The following is a 20,078-nucleotide window of genomic DNA, read 5'->3' on the forward strand; positions in this document are numbered from 1 at the left end:
ATTTATTTTTGCTGATCGTTGTCGTTTGTGCAGAACGCACTGCAAAGACAGACCTTGAACTTAAGATACAGGAAGTGGTTTGTGAAGGGAAACAGCTTGGAGGAGCACTCAGAGAGAGAGAATGCATGGCATTCTGAGAAGACTTGATCATGGTCCATACGCGAGGCTGCTTCTCTGCCGTTCTAATCATTGGTGAGTAGGCTACTATTGGAATATGGGACTATTTAAGGAGTAGATTTCCTTGCAGTGGCTTATGATTTGTTTTCTTTATCACACAGAATCTTTGCGATACACTGAAATACAGTTTATCAGTGTATCAGTACGTGTTTTGTAATGTGTCCGAGTGTTTAATGTTTATTTTCAAGGAAGGACTATTTATTACAAACACTAATACATTTATAATGAATAATGTTGCTAACGTCACAAAATAGTCGCGAATCCTCCAGCCTCTTTTGCCGTTACTATTTGGACTTGATGTCTTATAACAGGTGAAGCCCAGGTCAGATCTGCCAGCAGAGACATAGGCGCACACATTTAAATGTACATGAGGTAACCATTAATAGACGGTGTGAACAAATAGATAAGAGGAACTATTATTTTTACAAAAATTCAATTTCTAGAAAAGTCTGTCATTTAGCAGATGAGTTGTGTTTATTTAAGACTGATCTTCTAAAGCCTAGAATAACTCCCATGATTATTCACATAACTGGTCCGAACAGGTATGCTGCGTGTCAGGTCTTAATCTCCAGTCAGCATAACACAAAAACATTCTTAGAAAAACATAATGGAATGACTGATACTAATGTTATGAATGACTGATACTAGTTATGATACAAATGACTCTTAGAAGGAAACCGGTGGATTGCTTACTCCGGGTAGGAAATGAGTCCTTAGCCCAAGTGAAGGAGTTCAAGTACCTCGGGGTCTTGTTCGCGAGTGAGGGTACTATGGAGCATGAGATTGGCCGGAGAATCTGAGCAGCGGGGGCGGTATTGCATTCGCTTTACCGCACCGTTGTTACGAAAAGAGAGCTGAGCCGCAAGGCAAAGCTCTTTATCTACCGGTCGATCTTCGTTCCTATCCTCACCTATGGTCATGAGGGTTGGGTGATGACCGAAAGGACGAGATCGCGGGTACAAGCGGCTGAGATGAGTTTTCTCAGTAGGGTGGCTGGCGTCTCCCTTAGGGACAGGGTGAGAAGCTTAGCCATCCGTGAGGAACTCGGATTAGAGCCGCGGACGAAGATGAGATGAGATGAGATGTTATGATACTTTGCTGTCTCTGCAGCCCTGTAGGCACAACTTGCTCAGGAATACATTATTTACCCATTAATATTTCACTATGTAGTCATTTTGGAGACACTTCTTTCCAGAATGAGCAACAGGGACTTCAGATACAGGTCTTTCAGGTCATTAATGTCATTAAAGGAGAAATCCAGTGTAAAATGGATCTGGGATGTTTAGTATGATAACGAGTTGGAATGTTCGTATCGGAGCAAAAAAGCGCATATAGACGCATTCAAGTAGTCTGTTTTTAGCCGATTCTACCAAAACGCTATAAACTTGGAACGATAGAACTAAATCGCTATTTTGAACCACTTACAAGGCTAGAAGTAGCCCGACACTTCTTTGGAAGTATAATAAGGGTCTTAACATATAAAACGAGGCGTTGACAACTTTGTAAGTGTACAGATTGTTTATTTAAAAGGCCATTTTATACACAAAATACCATCAGTAGTTCACTTGTTTACGCCATCTTGTCTTTAAGACTCGATAGGTAGATTTGCGAAAACAGAGCTTCCGACATCCGTGAAGAACACGCAAACTCTGTGATCGCCAATCTACTTATCAAGTCTTAAAGACAAGATGGCTTCGACGGGTGAACTACTGAGGGTATTGTGTGTATAAAATGTTGTGTTATTTTTTTTATCGGCTAAAACAGCCAACTTAAGATATATATGCGTTTCTTTGCCACCAAACAAACATTCCAACTCAATATCATACCAAATATTTCCCAGATCCATTGTACACCAGATTTCTCCTTTAAGGTCATTAGGCCTTCAGTTTGGACCGCGGACATTGGGAGATCGAACCCTGAACATTTTGTCTGGGGGTCACCAGACTAGACAGTCGCCACAACCTCTCCCACCCCCTGAATCACATGCCCTGAAGTGTGCCCAGCTCCCATTTCAAGCTAAGGAATGTTGATCAGTTGTTGATCAATGAGTGTTTACTACTCTGATCATGGTGTTATTGTTTGTATACTCCTACACTCTAATGTTCGCAAGTCAACTTTTGAAGCAGCAACGTGTTGTGTGTTTGTGACATGCATGTGTGATTGAGTACGTGAGTTTGTGTTGTATAGCGTTGCATCTGCCTTTTGCCTCAGTTCCCTGTGTGTGTGCGTGCGTGCGTGTGTGCGTGCATGCGTGTGTGTGTATGTGTGTGAGTGTGCGTGCGTGCGTGTGACTGTGTGTTTGTATTTGTGTGTGTGTGAGACATATGAAACCACATTACTGTTAGCACATGTCTTTAGGTCAGTGTGTTATCTATTTCCTTTTCCTGCTGTCTGAGGTATTGCTCTATTTCCTTGCATTGAAGTTGTTAATAATATTATAATCAACACTACACGATGCTTTTGCCTTTCTTTAGAACTTAAAAATGTATGTTTTTTGTTTCAAAAAGGTATTTTATTTTGATGTTGTTATATTTTGCCTGTAGTATTGTAGTTTTTCATAAAAATGAGAGGTAACACCAAAATGTAAACTATTTTGCTTTATTACCATTGAAGCACTCTTACAATATATTTAACTTGTGGTATTGCTAATGTTAGAATACACACTGCTGATCGTTGTTGTAACCAAGGCCTGTCTTTCTTTTTAGACGTTCTGCTGAATGGTGTCAGAGGAGAGGATATGAGTGAGGAAGGAACAGGTTGGTAAAAAAAGAGAAAGATAACTGATCATCATTTCTCTCTATAAACCCTACTGTGTCACACACACACACACACACACACACACACACACACACACACACACACACACACACACACACACACACACACACACACACACACACACACACACACACACACACACTCCACTTCATAACGCATATTGACTATCTGAGCTGTTCTTATTATGACTTGTCTTAAACTCAGTTAAAAAATTGTAAATCGTTTTGGTTTGAAATAACTAACATTGATGTAGCATGTCATCAGATCAGATATTTGCCGTATCTTTGAGTATAGTTGATCACTGTTTATTTGTACTTGAAAAAAGGAAAGCTGATTGAAATGCAAGGAATGTGGTTCAACCGTCTCTTCTGGGAACCAAAATATTGTGCTGGACATCTCCATCCCACGCAAAGAGAAAAACAGATTGTGAAAGCAAATCTCTCCTTACATTTCCCTTTGGCACATAGATGATTCGCACTTCCAAGGAATCAACGTGACATGACATGACATTTCCCTATACTTGTTTCACAACAGTGTATCAGTGGGCTAACCCTAACCACAACACAACCCCACCCATGCAATCACATGCCCTTACCACCCCCTGCCCCACCTCTCTGTCAGACTTCAGGTTCGTTCTGCTTGGGGTAGGGATCGGGCTGCTCCTGTCTCTATGCCTCCTGGTCGTCAAGCTGTACATGATGGGGAAGTGCAAATGCACATGCACCGAGGCACACATGCACAGTGGGGGCGACAAACTGCCCTCATTCACAACACCTCAGGTACATTTATGGGCTATGAGTGAGGAGACCCTGTGCGTGTCAGGGGAAACAGCTAATGATGTGTGTTATGGTTTTCAAATTGTGTAATTATTTTCTTATTCTATTAACAGTCATCCACAAGACCAAGCCTAGAAGGTGAGATGTCATTAATCTATATCATACTATTTTTTATTGTTTGCACTAGTTTTAATTTTTTGAAATTTTTGCACTGGAATATTTTTAGATGAATGTGAATGACAGTAAACTGGAATTTATCCAATTCCCAATAACCAACACAAAGAATGCATCAGGTCGTCATCATCATATTGATTAGAGGCTTAAGAACTCATTAATTTACAGATTTTACGTTATTTTCTGTCGCTATCTCAGACTGCATTACAATACCTACTGCAATGCAGAAACTGACATACAAATATGCGACAAGCTTTTCAGTGAACCTGGCACCACAAGACTATGCACATGGCTATGTTTATGGACAAGTCCATGTGCGTGTCTTAAATGGCAGGCGGTGTGAAGGGTCAGCTGAAGTCTTGTGTAAGTGCTGCATGGGGGTGTGCTGTAAACGAGTGAGAGCCAGAAACTGCCCTTCCCGTTTAGTTCCACTAGAGGTCACTGTCCGCAATATTACCATATCCAGCAATGCCACTACGGTTGGCTTTTATATTTACTAGAGTTTTCGCGCACGCGCATCGCCCGATCATCTTCTAGTTGTAATTAAACCCATAGCAATGATGTGGAAACACCAGTCGATAATGTAACAAATTTCTGATCGCATAATATAATAACATTTTGCCTATAATGTTACAACGTATAACATTCGTTCACCACAAATTACCCTTTAAAGCGGTGCCAACATTTAAATATTTTTTTAATCATTCAGCGAACAAAAGGCAACAGGTTGATTATCAATTGGGGGGCCACTCAATGACAGGCAGAAGCGTCATCAACCCACCCACTGAAGCAATGAGAAATACCGACTCATTCACATATAAGGTAATTTACATTTCCTACGGAGAAAATACTACCTCAGGGGTGGTATTATTCAGGAGATTTTCAGGGTACAAATTTCAGGATATATTGTTGACACATATGGCCCATCGGGAGAATATCAGGACTTACACGTGTGTCTTAAAGCAGCTAGTGTGTGACATTATTATTATTTTTTTCAATTTATGGTAACAGGGGGAATTGTTCAATGGAAAGTGTAGTATACTATGCATGCAAAGCAATTATTAAATAGCTTTTACTGATATTCAGGGCTGAAAAGTGCATTGACATTTAAAAGGCCACTACTATTGGTTAGGTGGAAAATAATAATCATCATTGCGATGAAAAATCTATCAGTGTCCTGGCCAAGACAGGCAGCAGTAGCCTACAGTCACACATAGCATACACCCAAAACATTAGATACTAAAACAACTAAAACAGTCCGAAGGGGGGAAGGGTGATATCAATATCGCAAGACACAACGGGAGGCACAAGGACGAGTGTAAGTTTGAGCAAAAAAGTGTAAAGACATTTCGGGAGGCTCAAGGAGAGTAATATTACATTCGAGCAACAAAGTGTAGTCTTGTGGACTCTATAGACATAATTCACCATACTGTGTTATTGAAATGTTTTCATTGCGTTAGAGGGACACTGTCTCTTTAAGATCACTTGACTTGTGTGTTTGCCGGTCAGGGCGATGATTGAATTTACAGTTGAACGCTTGGCATTGCTTGTCGAGGTGAGATATTGTCTCTTCCCTTCTTTTATCGCAATTTCTACAGTCTATAGACAGAACGTCATACCTGGGAGAGTTTGTCGACGGCGGAGCCGTTATGTTTAAAAACATAATGTCTTACTTGCGAGTATCGCTGCCGTGTGTTCGTTGCGTGTGTGTTCTGCCCTGCGAGTGTGACGATTGTGGAGCCGTTTTAGACTGGGTAGCCCCTGCCCATTCTGCCGGCAATTTATGTTCGCCCTGCACAAGGGTCTGGAGAAGAGCAATACATTTCTTTCTGCTTCCGATACGTTTTTTGCGGGAGCCAATCACCGAGCTGGCTTTTTACCTTGGCGCGCTATTGGCTGGTTTAACACAATGATGACAGGGAAGCGACGGCAAGCAGCCAATCGCGTACAGAGTCATTTGAACTAGGCCCGTTGATCCCGACTCTTCCCGAAAATGACAGAAGCTTCCCCAGACCAACGTGCAATCTACGATTGAGCTTGGTCTGGCAATAGCCAGGCTAGAGCCGTTTTGAGTGTCGCTGCGGTGTGTGCGCGTGCGTGTATGTTCTTACGTGCACGTGTGTCGATGGCGGAGCCGTTATGTTTAAAAACATAACGTCTTACCTCGGCGAGTGCGACTGCCTTCGTCTTGACGTGCGCGGTGTGTGTGTGTATGTGCGCTTCCCTGCATGTGTCGCTGCCTTTGTCTTGAAGTGAAGTGTGTGCGCGACGTGCACGTGTGTGCGCGACGTGCACGTGTGTGCGCGACGTGCACGTGTGTGCGCGTGTTTGTGCGTTTCTGTGTTTATTCGTGCGCATGTGCGTGTGTGTGCGATGTGTGTTTGTGCGTGCTTGCGTTTTCTTTCTTTTTTACATTTATTTTTGGTGTACTAAATCCACCATTGCATATAGACAAATAATCTAATCGGACCAACTTACTGTACGTTTAAGGATCATTGGACCTTCATTTACTTCTCGCACTTCTCCCTTCTCCCCACAGGGGGGCTGTGGGGAGAACACAGCACCATTCACATCTAGAGGAGACGGGAAACCCGGCAGACGTGCACTTACATCAGCAGTGTTTACTTCACAAGTATAACACGGCTAAGGAACATCGACTGTGGTCTTTCATCAGCATGCATGGATTGATGTCAATGAGTCTGTCAATTAAATGAAAGCAGTGAGATGAAGCGTCCAACCATTGCAGTTTATATTCCATTTCCTTATGTTCTGTCCTAAATTACTGCTTTCAAGGTAGGCCTTGGTAACAGACTACTCATGTTGTCATACCCGTGGATGTATTACAAAAAACATTGAACTTGGGGTCACCATTTGTATATTTAGCTGGGGTATTTAGCTACCCCCAGAAAATGTGTGTTTTTTAATTTTTAAGTGTTTCAGACATTATACTAACAATGTTTATGCATCATCAAAGTGGGCTACTCTGGTGGGAACAATGTTTGAAGAAGTGACAAAGTTGATACAATTATTATCTCAGGAAATATATTCAAATGTACTGCATACCGGTTTTCATGGTTATCACGTGACAAACATCTGGAGCAGATTGGTCTTGCCTTTTTGCCTATGTATGCAGTAATGTGGCACCCGAAATCCACACTCCCACATCCTTCATGAGCTATAGGAGCCCAGGCCTGACTGCTACCAGCCCAAACCCAGGTCTTATTACCCTAAAATGTGAGAAGCTTGGACTAGAATGAACCAATCAAGAACACAAATCAAAGGCTCCATACAATATACCAAACAACATTTGCATATATTGCAAATATATGCAATATATTTGTCCCAAAACCCAAAATATATCTCATTGTTTAAAAGACACGATAGCTGTACTCCATTTTAAAAGTTTGTTGTTTTCATTGCCATGTACATTCTTGCTGCGTTGCTGTTCCAAGTTCCGCAAGTATAACAGCAGTCGACTAGGTTTGGTGTTCCAACAAAGTCTTGAATAATTATTGCTTTGGTTTCCCTTTGCAACCAGACTGCTTCGTCACCAGTGTGATAAAATGTTTGCCATGAAGATTCTCTTTGGTTGAAACACCAGTATCACGGAGGATGAAGTATCTCACCGTATACTAGAATCTGCGTTAAGTTAAGTAGTTCCATCTTGAAGACATGATAATGCCTTTCCTGTTGAACTGTGCTTCTCCTTCATATTCATTATTTGTGAAATAAATACGGCTTCTGTCTCAAGGGAGCCTGTTTAACTTCCAGACCAGTGTCCCAGACACACACAGCTCTAAGTCTTGCTGGGCAGAGATTCACTGTTGGGTCTGCTTTCAGACAGAAATTGATGAAAAACAGACATACACACAAACACACACACACACACACTCACAGACAAACACTGAATCTGTCATTTACTGTCTCACACACACACAATAGAAGAAAAGAGAAAAATCGGACACACACACGTACACACTTAATCTGTCATTTACTGCCTCACAAACAATATAAGAAAATCACACACACACACACGCACACACTAACGCAGGCAGCCCCCCAGCCTTACCCAGTGTGTGTCTACTCTGGGCAGCAAATAAAGGGCTGATGGGAGGGGGGTCTGTTTGCTTGCCATCCCCCACAGCTGGAAGTGTGATTTGCCTGGCGTCAATCTCTCAGACAAACTTCCTGTTTCCTACCCCCTCGCACTTACTATTATTCCCTCTCTCCGCCCCTAGTCCTTTCTCCCACTCTCTTCCTCGATCTCACTATCCCCCTATTAATCATCATTTCCCCTCTCATCGTTTCATCTTCCTTTATCTCTCTCAGCCTCTCTCTCTCCCTTACTCTCACCCATTCCATCTCTCACTCTGTCTCCTCTAAGCGGAAAAAAACATTTCCCACCCATTTGCCAAAAGTCAAAGCAGTAAATGCACATGTGTGTGTGAGTGAATGTCAATGTGTGTATCCTTGACTGTGTTCAGAAATCTGTCTCTGTCTCTCTGTGTGTGTGTGTGTGTGTGTGTGTGTGTGTGTGTGTGTGTGTGTGTGTGTGTGTGTGTGTGCGCGCCTCCACGTGTGTGTGTTTGCACCTCTTGCACACGTCTCGTGGCAATGTATGTTTTCACTAAGAGTGCCACAAAGGAGGAGTCGGGGACGGGGAGGTGCACGGCCCCGGGCTAGCTGTGGACCCGCCCCTCGGTGTCAGATTACACCCGGCTGTCAGCAGAGGGCCAGCAGCGGAGGAGCCGTGGAGGAACCTCCAGACTGCTTCTCCTCCTCTCAGTGGATCAATCTCGCTGGATGTTTATGGAGGCTTCAGCCGTGGACAATGAAGATCTCCCCAGTGGTCTTTGCTCTCCTGATTAGGGGGTTCTTCCTGGGAGGTAGGGTCACTGCCGCCGCTGGTATGAGATATACTTTGGTCGGAGGTGTTTGGTATTGAAGTCCTAGAGGGATTCTAGCAAAGTTGAAAGATGCGTGCGTGGATACTGAGTGAAGGGTGGGCAGGATCGTGGTAAACCAAACAATGTGGTATGTGCCTTTGTGTTCTTTATATTTCTGTGTCTTCCGCTTCACTTTGTCTTAATGGTGGTGGTGGGTTGGCATTGGTTTATGTCTGTCTTTTTATGGCTATGGTAATGTGTTGTAATCTGTGAGCTCCCATGATGTAGGGCAGATGATGTGGTTGCTACAATGAAAGGGAGGGAGTGAGTTTGTCAAGAGGTGCAGTTAAAACAAGGGCGATAAATTGAGCGGGAATACAGTAATAGAGAGCTATGTAGAGCATTACTGGGAGGGAGAGAGAAAGAGAGATAAATATGAAAATAATCGAAAATGTTACAAATTAAAAGAAAGAATGGAATGTCCTCAAATTTGGGTCTGATTGAATGGGTTATCCTGCTTACTCTGTGTGGAGTTGGGGTGTTGTGAAATGGTCATGGATGGAAAAAGCAGTTAAGGGACGTGCAGCACCTCAGAGCTCCCTCCTCCCACACTAGTCCTCCCATAGTGTTTTACTACTCTGTTTTGCAATGGAAGTTGGCTGGAGGCTCCTAGTTTCCTCTAAATATTGTGGAAGTCCCTGACCATAAAGCTATAGTGCAATTATGCAATGGATAGTGTTGTTTTGTCTTGGCCCAAATTTGGGACAAAATATCAAAGGGTCAAATCTTCAACTTCCAGCCACCGTCCTTTGTTTTTGAATTGTCTGTTGCGGAGATAATACAGCGTAAATATGTTTGCCTCAAGTAAGTTGTCTCAAGTTTAAAATTGAGCTCACCATAAGAGGTGGAGTGTAGATTTGGGTTTCGCACTTCCAGCATTTAACAGTTGACTCGAGTCCACATGGCACCAGCTGGAAATCCTCAACGCCTGTTGACCCTTGACCAAATTCAAAACATAACAAACATCATCTTCCGTTTCCTTTTCCTTGCAGATGTTTGCCACTCCATCAACGTCACCGTCACGCCCGCCCCCTACACCGTGGCCCAGGAGGGCGAGAACGTGACGCTGTCCTGCGTCGTGTCCCAGCGGCGCCGCAACACCGCCCTGCCCGTGGTCAAATGGACCTTCCTGCCCGCCGCCGCCGAGCGACCGGAAGACGAGGTCCTCGTCGCCCGCGTCAACATGAGGAAGGCGCGTTTCTACGGCAACTACACCAAGAGCTTCCCCTGGCCCAAGCTGAAGCTGACGGTGGTGAAGCAGGGCAAGATCTTCGACCTGCTGGTGCTGAACGTGTCCGAAAGGGACCGGGGGCTCTACATGTGCCGGGTGCAGGAGTTTAGGAAGCACCAGGAGCGCTGGAAGGCCTTCAGCAACAGCACCGCAGCCACTGAGCTGAGAGGTTGGTGGGAGTTTGGCCCTTCTTCCAGTCAATTTTGTCTGGAGACATTTTCCCTGGATTTATTGTGTATTGATGTATGATTGAAGCTTTCGGCGTTGAGACTCCACACAGGAACACAAACAGTAGTTGGTGGGGCCTCAGAATGGGGAAATGGAGGTAACCACGGATCAAATTTTCCGACACTGGATCAATATGAGAAGTAGTGGAGTAGTCCCTCTCTTAGTTTGTATTGTGTCTTTAGCTTTGTTACTACATTCCTGTGATCCTACCTTTCCAGATTTGGTCATTATTGGGCCATATTATCAATATGAATAATAGGTCTCAAATGTTATGGCCCTGGTGACAATAGAATATGTGGAAATGATCTGACAGGAAAAGCTCACCACCACAAAATGTTGGTTTCGTGTTGTCTTTATAAACTGAGCGGAGGTATTACTACTAGACCACTACTCTGTAACAAGACTCCTGGGGGTCAACAAAAGCAATGGCAAATCTCGATGCCGGAATTTAATTGAATGAGCGTGAAACACATCTAACCCATATTTTGTCCATCCCCAAGTGGATGGTCCAAACCAGCAAGTTGTGGTTTCAAATGGGGAAGATGATGAAGTGTTTCATCCATACACTGTTGTATTGGATTTAAATTACAGTGGAATTACAATACTAATCAAACATCACACACAACAATCAAGGACACACATATGCTATTCTTGTGGCGCAAAAGCCTCAAGTCTCTGGAAGCAGGCCATACCCAAGTTTCTCCATCCCACCGCTGCATGACTTAATTCATCCATCTCACAGTGACACTAAGTAGCCGATGATGCTGGTTTTCATTAAGGAAGGAAGAGGAGGAGGTTGTGGGCTGTTGGTGAGGGAGCTAGGGTAATGCCGTCATTGGTTAGGAACATACCTAAAGATAAAAGAGGCCTCCGTCGCAGTACGTCATGCTTCTTCTAAAGAGTCGTCTTAGAGAAAGTGCAGGAACGCGTTAGTGGTATTCGATGGTAATGATTGGGCCTATTGGATGACTGGGCATTCACCAGTGTGCTAGATACTCCAGCCAAGCCTTGGTTTTGTTGGTATAATAGCGAAGGACACTTAGAGAATGATTTTGTTTCTCGCTCCTTCTTCTTTCTCCTCCATGGTGATCCACTTACATGTGCTGGAATATGATGTGCTTGGTGATCTTCATCATGATTCATGGGGGTATATTTGGATTAGGGATAGAGTATATCGACACTAAGGGATGTCTGAACGGTCTCCAGCCATTTGGTTTGATTGACAACACAACTGCCCAACCTCCCGCCTGACTATGCCAACCCCAAATTGAAAGAATGTCCTTGAAGCACATAAAGACCGAGCCTAGCTAGAGTGGTCTTTCTTCGCCTCCCTACAGCCCCACTCTTCCTCTGTGAATATTAGGGGGGCCTCTACTATTGCACTTTGAACTGCGTTGAGACGAAGCTCACCAGATGGAACTTGTTCCATGGAAAAAAGCCTCCTTGACTGGGTGACATCCAGGGATGACAGCCAAGTCTGAGTCGACAGCCCCGGTAGACACATCGGTCTCCTTCTATAAAAACTGTTGACGTTGGCGGCGACCAGAAGTTTCCCTTCCCCCCCAAAAAAGTAGAACACAAATACAGGGTCTAGTGTAGAAAGTCTGGAATAGGACAGGAGATATTTGTGTGAATCGCGGTGGAGTCAGATCATGTTTTTTTTTCTTTTCTTCTGGGATGACATCTTGAGTGGCACAGCTCTTGACCTTATATGGACCTGATGGGGGAGGCACTGGTGCTTTTCAATTGTTCTTTTTATGTGTGGCTTATTTAACATTCTGAAACGGTTCCTTGGGGAATGAGAATTTTAAAGCTTGAATTCCAAATGACAATGTTCCACTATTTTAACATTGATATGTAAAAGTAACTATTGGTATTCTTGTGTCGTTTAAGCTTCCAATTTGGTTGCCACGTATGAGAGATATACTTGATGTGCTACTTGGAGAAAGAATGGTTTTCTTGGAAAAAAGAAATTGCCTACTTGATAGTCATTTTAAAATCTCAAGGGCAGGACTTAATCTCTTGTTAACATACGATACCTCCAACAGTGTTTACTTTATTATAGTTGAGACACCAAATGTGTGTGGGAGAGAGAGATTGTGTGTGTTTGGGAGAGAGAGAGAGATTGTGTGTGTTTGGGAGAGAGAGAGAGATTGTGTGTGTTTGAGAGAGATTGTGTGTGTTTGAGAGAGATTGTGTGTGTTTGAGAGAGAGAGAGAGAGAGAGAGAGAGAGAGAGAGAGAGAGAGAGAGAGAGAGAGAGAGAGAGAGAGAGAGAGAGAGAGAGAGAGAGAGAGAGAGAGAGAGAGAGAGAGAGAGAGAGAGAGAGAGAGAGAGAGAGAGAGAGAGAGAGAGAGAGAGAGAGAGAGAGAGAGAGTGTGTGTGTGTGTGTGAGAAAGAGAGACATCAGACAAATGGCTTTCCTGTGGTCAGACCATCAGGTGGCCAGGTGTTTCCACAGTCCAATGTGACCACACAGACACACCGGCCAACTCACACGGCCTCCGTTATATACATCCCGGGTCAAATAGCAGAACTGGGTGGACAGGGGTGCTGCCCGACATGAACAATAATAATGTGGGATGGCTTAGACACGTGTGGGCTGGCAGAAATAGCTATTTTATAAGAAGGAACATGGGTAGGAAACGGATGCGGCGTGTGTCTTAAGAATAGAGCTGGTGACACACTGGCTTCCCTTTTCAAACGATGAGTCTAGTGAAAAATGTTAGGAAGAAATAATAGCATTTGCGGATTCTGGTATTGCTAGATTATAACCACATTGCTATATTTAGAAAATGAGTCATTTGCTTTTGTGCATCTAATCAAGGAGCAGCTCATGTTTCTAATTTTGGATTAAATGTTATGAAAATGTATCTACAATTTGACCATATGTAAAATAATAAATAAGCTCGATAGCATTTAAAAAAAATGAAAAAACAAGGAAGTTAAAAAACAGAAGTTAAAATAAGTCATAGTAGTGAAAAAGGGAGGTCAGTAGAGGGCAGATATGAAGAGAAAAGTTAAACATGTGTTTCAGTCAATGCTTTGACTGAAAGGAGTTCCCACTCTGTACCAAAAAACTGGACTGTATGCAGAAGAAAAGCTGGCTCAGTAACAGACGGAACTGACACAGAGCGCAATTCAAGCCCAGTGCAATTTAATCTATTTATATTTACAGCACTATAGTATCAGGCTTGTTGGAAGCAACTGTCACAGCATATTCAAAAGCATCTCTTTGAGCCCAGTGAACAAGGGCCAATTTGTGTCGGCCTGTACTGTTGTCATCCCTTCATAGTTCATACCGATCAGTTCAGGGTATTTGGTGGCTGGGGAGACAGAGCTTGTTTTATAGGCAACAGTTAGTTACTGTTTGATCTCGGGTGTCATTATTCCTGTCTGTGCAGCTGCCCCCTATTTGACAACTGCTTTTATATTGTAGCATCCCCTGCCGTTAATGCTAACACATGCTAGTACATGACACACGACAGGCTTTTTAATGTAGGGTCAGCTGCTGTTCATGCCAACATCTCTTTGTCTCCATGATGGCGCTTTAATTCTTCTTGAGGTTTTCTTAACAATTGTCTAGCCCATTTTTCAAACTTTGGGATCAGGAATGCATGGACGAAGCACTGGTATGGCAGTTACTAGTGCTCATATCATAAAATATTCAAGACTTCTGTGTACTTTGCCCATTAGCAGACGATGGATGGATCCCAGAGGATACCGGAAACAGAAGTGGGGGCTTGCCTTGCTTGATAGGCCTTGAGCCGTGTGGCATTAAAGGCCTCATGGGGCTACCAGCAGATGCAAAAGATTAAAACGTCTCGATGAGCGTCTTGTTCCGATGATTTAACTAAACATTTCGGAAAGGGAACATTAATGGAGACCGCATGTGTCCAAACAAACACAGATTACCGTTTCTGCTTGTGCGTTGGGATTTGGTTTATGTAGGAACCCAGAGTTGGAATCTCTAGCAGTAGTTTTACAAGGAGCAGTTTTTTCTGTTGTCTGTTGGTTGTGAAATTCACATCCTTTTCAGACCAAAGCAGACGAGGTAGACAGCAAAGTATGGCAAAGTATCTAAAAAGTTGCTTGGATTTCTGTAATAAAGTCTGCTATATCAAGAGGAGAACTGAAGTGATAATGCCTTGTAACACAACAGCATTAGCGATATCAATGCAGCATGACATTTGGTTGAGGACATATACTCAAACTGGCCCATGATTCACAATGAAAACACAAAGGATATCGGACCAGATCCAGTGCAAAGCTTGGATCTGGTTCAATGGTCATGGCTGCCAAGCTGCCAGGGAAGGCCTGGCAAGGCTGTCTGCATGTGGGATTCAGGGAGGGGCTTGTGCCTGTGGGGCTAGCCTTAGAGTCATCTTCTGAAAGTGGTTTTGGGTTGCAGGGGGGCGGGGGGGAGGGGTGGTAGTTCAAGGCTTTCTCGATGGGCGTCACCCGCCTCTCTAACAAGTCCCCAGCTATGCCAGAAAGGACAGTGTTAACATTTGTGTGGTTTGCATTAGCTAGGGCGTAGAATTGTTTGGGAAGTGTGCCCGTGTGCATGCTTTCGTGTGTGCATGTAAGAAGGGGTCTATGGAACTCGGAAACCCGTTTTGGTTTTCAATAACCACCTCATAATTCTCAAGTTCATATAGTGCGAGATGACATTATATATTATAGCAAAACTGTCATATTTTGTGAAACTGACTTCATGTTAGCTTGCATTTACTGTAGTTAATCACAGAATGCAGAGGAGTAAAGCATACAACTTGAGAGCCCAAATAGAGAAAAGATGTACCATCCATTCATATGACTCGTTAATCAAAGCCTAATTTCTTCCAGATAAATATCACGTCATCTTGCTCAAGGGTTCGAACCCACAACTTTACCACTTCAATATCCTGCACCTAAGACGTGATAACCGTCACAAACTGACAGAAGATTGTCATGCCCAGCCAGTAACATCTGTTTTTTATCGAGTTCAAGGTTAGGGGTCACAAACTGTTGCCGGTCAGTCAGTTAACCCAGAAAAACGTAGTTTTTACGTCCACCTACAATTAGCTTTATTTAACCTCCGTACAGCGTGTAATCAAGAAGCCACAGTGATGAACTCTCTCCCTTTCCCTCCCTCTAGTGCACGTAGTCCCACCCACCAAGCCCAAAGAGAGCCTCCTGAGCTTGTTTCAAGGTATGACATGCTTTTCTTGGTCTTTTCTTCACTGCATAGCCTTGTTGACTTGTTCATGTGTCTGCGTGTTTGTTGTCCTTGTTTTACAAAAATACCCGCCCTAAGCCACAGAACCTTAAATAGATAGGGAAGAGTCAGTGACTCTGAGCTTGCACTGCACTTACTGCTGTGTTTTAGTGTGTGTTTTTATGTGTGTGTGTGTGTATTTTCATTTGTGTGTTTTGATGTTATGCGTTTGTGTGTATTTTCGTGTCTGTGTTTTGTTGTTGTTCAATCTGAGCTTGACACTGCACTTACTGCTTTGTTTTCGTGTGTGTTTTGTAATGTGTGTTAATGAATGTTTTCGTGTGTGTGCGTGTGTGCGTTTTGTTGTTGTTGACTCTGAGCTTGACACTGCCCATACTGCTGTGTTTTTGTGTGTTTTGTTATGTGTGTGCGTGTGTGTTTCAGATGTGTACCTCTGCGCCGTGCTGATCTGCTCGGTGGGCCTGCTGTGCATGTGTTTGTTCACCGTGACGGTGACCTGCCAGTACATACACAGGAAGCAGAGGTTAAAAGGTTAGCATCATCCTCAGCATCCTACAAGCCAAATACCCTCTGACCTTTATACACAGTTGGCTTGTTTTCCCCTCATTTCCTCCTTAAAACGCTCCATTGTTTTTTCTTTCTATCTTTTCATGCTCAAATTTCCCACCCCAAGTCATTAGTCGCTAATCTCCTGCTCACTCTCCATCTTTCCATCCAGTCTTTTCCCTCGTTCCTCATCCAGCATAAACATTACCAAATGCAGTGACATCTGAATTCACTTTGGGGGATTTCATGAATCGTTGGGTTAACGTTGCATTGTGTTAGAACTACAAAGTGTTTTGTTACATATCACAGAAATCCTTTTATTTATTATGCATAATTTCTCTGCAGATAATTACCTACTGGTCAAAAGCCCACAGTACAGGTATGTTTAAACAGCGAGAATTGATGTTGAAATAATGGTGGGTATAATAACATTATAAATGTTGTTCAATAACAAGTATTGAACAATAGTAAGTAATCAAATGTATTTTTTACAATCGCTTGCATTGCATTGCATACATATTGCATTGGTTTATTTCTCAAAGTTTTAAATACACGAATAAACACAAGTTACAGATACAAACACAAGCGTCCCATGATCCTATAACCTTCTCGTAAACTGGTTTGCTCCCAGCTCAGGAGAGACGGTCACCAGTGTGATCAGTGGGTCTCCAGCTCTCCCCAAGAAACAGAGGAGATACAGAAAGAAGAGGAGCAGAGCCCCACAAGAGGACATACCCCCGGAAATACCTGCTAAGGGTAAAGCCATTTGTCTCTATGCAATGCTTAACACATGCTGCCATACGACAGGCTTATGTTGCAGCATCGACTGTAGTTTCTGCAAACACATGCTGCCACACGACAACCTTATGTTGTAGCATCAGCTGCTGTTAATGTAACATATGACAGGCCTATTTTTATAGCACTAGTTGCAATCAGTAAGCAAACGTTTGACATCTTGACAGATGGCAAGACATATGTTGATTCGCTCGCATCACAAGGATATCTTGCAACAACTATTGTCACCAAGTCCTAACATATTTGTTTCCCTGTCTATGTGAAAGGTTCTGCAGGCAACATGTGTGTGGTCTTATAGCCCCATCATGATAGTGTGGGTAGACTAAACGGTGATAAACCTCATTCAATAAAACATTTGTTGAGTCACTCACTTTAGCGTTCGGATGCTTCATTCATTCAATTAGGATAATTGGCATCCAATTTCACCAAAGATTGTGTCATTAATCATTCGTGATGAGGTAAGACAAAATAAAAAAAACTTTCTAGAATAAAAAGTGGTTTACACCACCCAATAAACTCTAGAGTGCACATTTAGCGCCTAGCGGTCACTTATGTTGCACATCCACCAAAGATCCCATATGGACTCTAGGTCCACTTGAAGCCACTGACTTGTTTTTGATATTGTATTCTGTAGCTCCAATCAGAGAAAAAGTGCGGATAACCAAACTTCTAAAGCCGCAACCGAGGAAACTGGTTCTGGTAAGTCTGCTCCCACCCCCCACCCACCCCTGTCCCAGATCAAATCTCAGTGTCCACAAAGGAGGCTTGAGTTTCAGCCAGCCAGCTATTTGATTGGTGAAAGGTGTGCCGTCTTCTTCTAGCAATATGTTGCGTTATTTTTTTTCATCAGTTTGATCATACTGGAGCTTGATTAGTTTCGCCAAAAGAGGACCTTGTGTTCTGAGTTTATTTGGTGAATAAACAACCGTTTACAACCGCACAAAATACTTTATGACCAAACCTTCTAATTTCTCTGCACAGTGTGTGAAAATATAGAATCCTTCTAACTTTAACCTCCTGCCTTTCCCACCCATCCCCTGACTGCAACGGGTCCCTCTTGGTCTTCAACTCCTCTCTTCCCATTCTCATCTCTCTCATTTCCCTCTCTGTGGGCCTTTGTTCTGTTCATATGTTGTTATCATTTCCCTTACTCGTCCACCCCACTCCGATACTCCTCCCTTCCTTTCCCCATGGATCCCTCCATCCCTCATTTCCTTTGCTCCGCATACACCGCGCTCTTTACTCCCACTCTCACTGTCCCTGGTGATCCTCTCTTCTCCCCCTCTTTCCTGATCTTCTCTCTACCCTTTTCAATGTCATCTTCTCTATCTCTCCCTCTCTTGTCTTTGTTCCTCCCTTCCTCCCCCTCTCTCTCTCTCTCTTCTCCCCCTCTCCATTCTTATTTTCTCTCTACCCTTTTCAATGTCATCTGCTCTCTTCCCCTCTTCTCTATTTCTCCCTCTCTTGTCTTTGTTCCTCACGCCCTCTCTCCCTCTCTCCCCCTCTCCAGCCGAAGATACTGGAGGAGAGTCTGACGTATGCAGAGCTGGAGCTGGTGAAGCCCATACCTGAGACCAAGTCCTCCAGCACGGGCACCGTGTACGCCCAGATAATGTTCACAGAGAGGAGACTTTGAAGGGACATTGTCGCGCCAGTTAATACCTGTGTTTTTATCTCAAATATATAAAGACTGTCTATTTATAGTGTGCATCATTGTTTGTAGATGCAATTATATATTGAGTATATGTAACAGAATGATGTCATGATTGTAATTCGAACGTACGTATTCTGGCCTTTTTGGCATCCTGGGATCAGACTTTACGGTTTTGAGTTTTAACTGCGGACTCATAACTCATGTTCTAGGCTGAAGTTGTGTAGGGGAGTGGATCTCAGTCCCGGGACCCCTCGTGTTTAGCTGCAGTTTGGCTGTTTCGTATCCGTTTCATCACATCTCAGCCCAGTATGTGTTTCAGGCTTGTTTAAAAGGATCGCAGATGTGGGAGGCTGACATTAAAGGCCGTAATTAGTCTCAACTCCCACGCGAGATATCGCAAACCCTCGATCTAGGGCTAACATCAACCGGCTGCTAGTGAGACACACACACACACAGCATGTACATAGCCTCAATGGGTATATATATACGTTTCTTTATGCACACCAGGGTGTGTTGGTGATTACTTAAGATAACAAATGAAAAGACTACAAAGCTGTGTCTTTAGTGGTTGAGTATATGGTCACATTATTACTGAGGTTTGCACCTTTTAATTCAATGGAGACAACGACCTCTGCTAAAATGCTAGAATATGTTCAAATCAATCAATCGCGCAGGAATTGGGTAGGGATCTCCCATTTTTAAAATTCTTCTTAACGCCTGTCTGAAAATGTGTAAGTTTCCTAATGATCAGGAAAAGCACATTATTACAAAGAAAAGATGGGGGCTCCCTTGCTATCTTATCCTTTCGCCCAGCAACCCAGACAAGAGTGCACCATGTCAGTCCCCTTCCCCATGGCGTGACTATCTGGTACACGGATAAAATCGATGTACAGCTTAAATGTATTTACTGGTCCCCAATTGCACTCCTCTTGGCTGCATACAATTAGGGATTCATTCTGAAAAGTTTAATTTTCTTTTTTAAAACTGTGCTGTATTTTCATTTCATTTTCATTTAGTTTTCTTCAGTTATCTACCACATTTTAGATGTAAAGATGACTGAAGGATAAAAAAGTACCAGTTTTAAAACCCCCCACCTTTCGCTCATAATGGCTGTGAACCCGAGGTCTGAATCACGTGCCTTGTTTTCTGCATCCATACACTACAGGGGAGAGCAGAAAAAGTCATAAAAAGTCCACAAACTGTGAAATGTGGAGAGGCCTACAAACCACATTGTTCTTAATGGGAGGCCTCTAACTAGATCCATGTGTGTGAAGCTCTACTCTTTTTCCTCCTTATCTTCCCCTCTCAATCTATCTCACCCTCCTGCTCTCTGTAAACGAAGTGCAACAACAACATTCTGCCTTTGTACTGGAACTCTTTCTGTCATTTATTTTGTAGAAATTTCTGTCTGGGAAAGTGTGTATTGAAGTGTAAATTAAATGGTAAAAAAAAAAGGTAAACATGAGTCAATGTTGTCTCAAAGGGATTATATCTATACAGAGCTACTGTCGTGGCTTTCTTGTTTGAAATATGTCAAAATTAGAAAAGCAGGA

General features: G+C 43.2%; 1 protein-coding gene across 2 annotated transcripts; it reads left to right on the forward strand.

The window, feature by feature from the left end:
- The first annotated feature begins 43 nt into the window (after window positions 1-43).
- Window positions 44-19,985, forward strand: vstm4b (V-set and transmembrane domain containing 4b). Of its 2 annotated transcripts, XM_060037627.1 has the most exons (13): window positions 44-192; window positions 2,883-2,933; window positions 3,577-3,734; window positions 3,845-3,869; window positions 4,104-4,268; window positions 6,445-8,791; window positions 9,844-10,251; window positions 15,450-15,503; window positions 15,954-16,061; window positions 16,422-16,455; window positions 16,708-16,832; window positions 17,506-17,570; window positions 18,382-19,985. In XM_060037627.1, the coding sequence occupies exons 6-13, from the start codon at window positions 8,524-8,526 to the stop codon at window positions 18,505-18,507; spliced, it is 1,188 nt and encodes a 395-aa protein (XP_059893610.1). In that variant the 5' UTR covers window positions 44-192; window positions 2,883-2,933; window positions 3,577-3,734; window positions 3,845-3,869; window positions 4,104-4,268; window positions 6,445-8,523; the 3' UTR covers window positions 18,508-19,985. The 2 variants fall into 2 exon arrangements, with proteins under 2 accessions (XP_059893610.1, XP_059893609.1); XM_060037626.1 differs by lacking the exon at window positions 4,104-4,268.
- The last annotated feature ends 93 nt before the right edge of the window (window positions 19,986-20,078 follow it).

This window comes from Gadus macrocephalus, chromosome 18 (genome assembly GCF_031168955.1).
Source record: "Gadus macrocephalus chromosome 18, ASM3116895v1".
Lineage (NCBI taxonomy): Eukaryota > Metazoa > Chordata > Actinopteri > Gadiformes > Gadidae > Gadus > Gadus macrocephalus.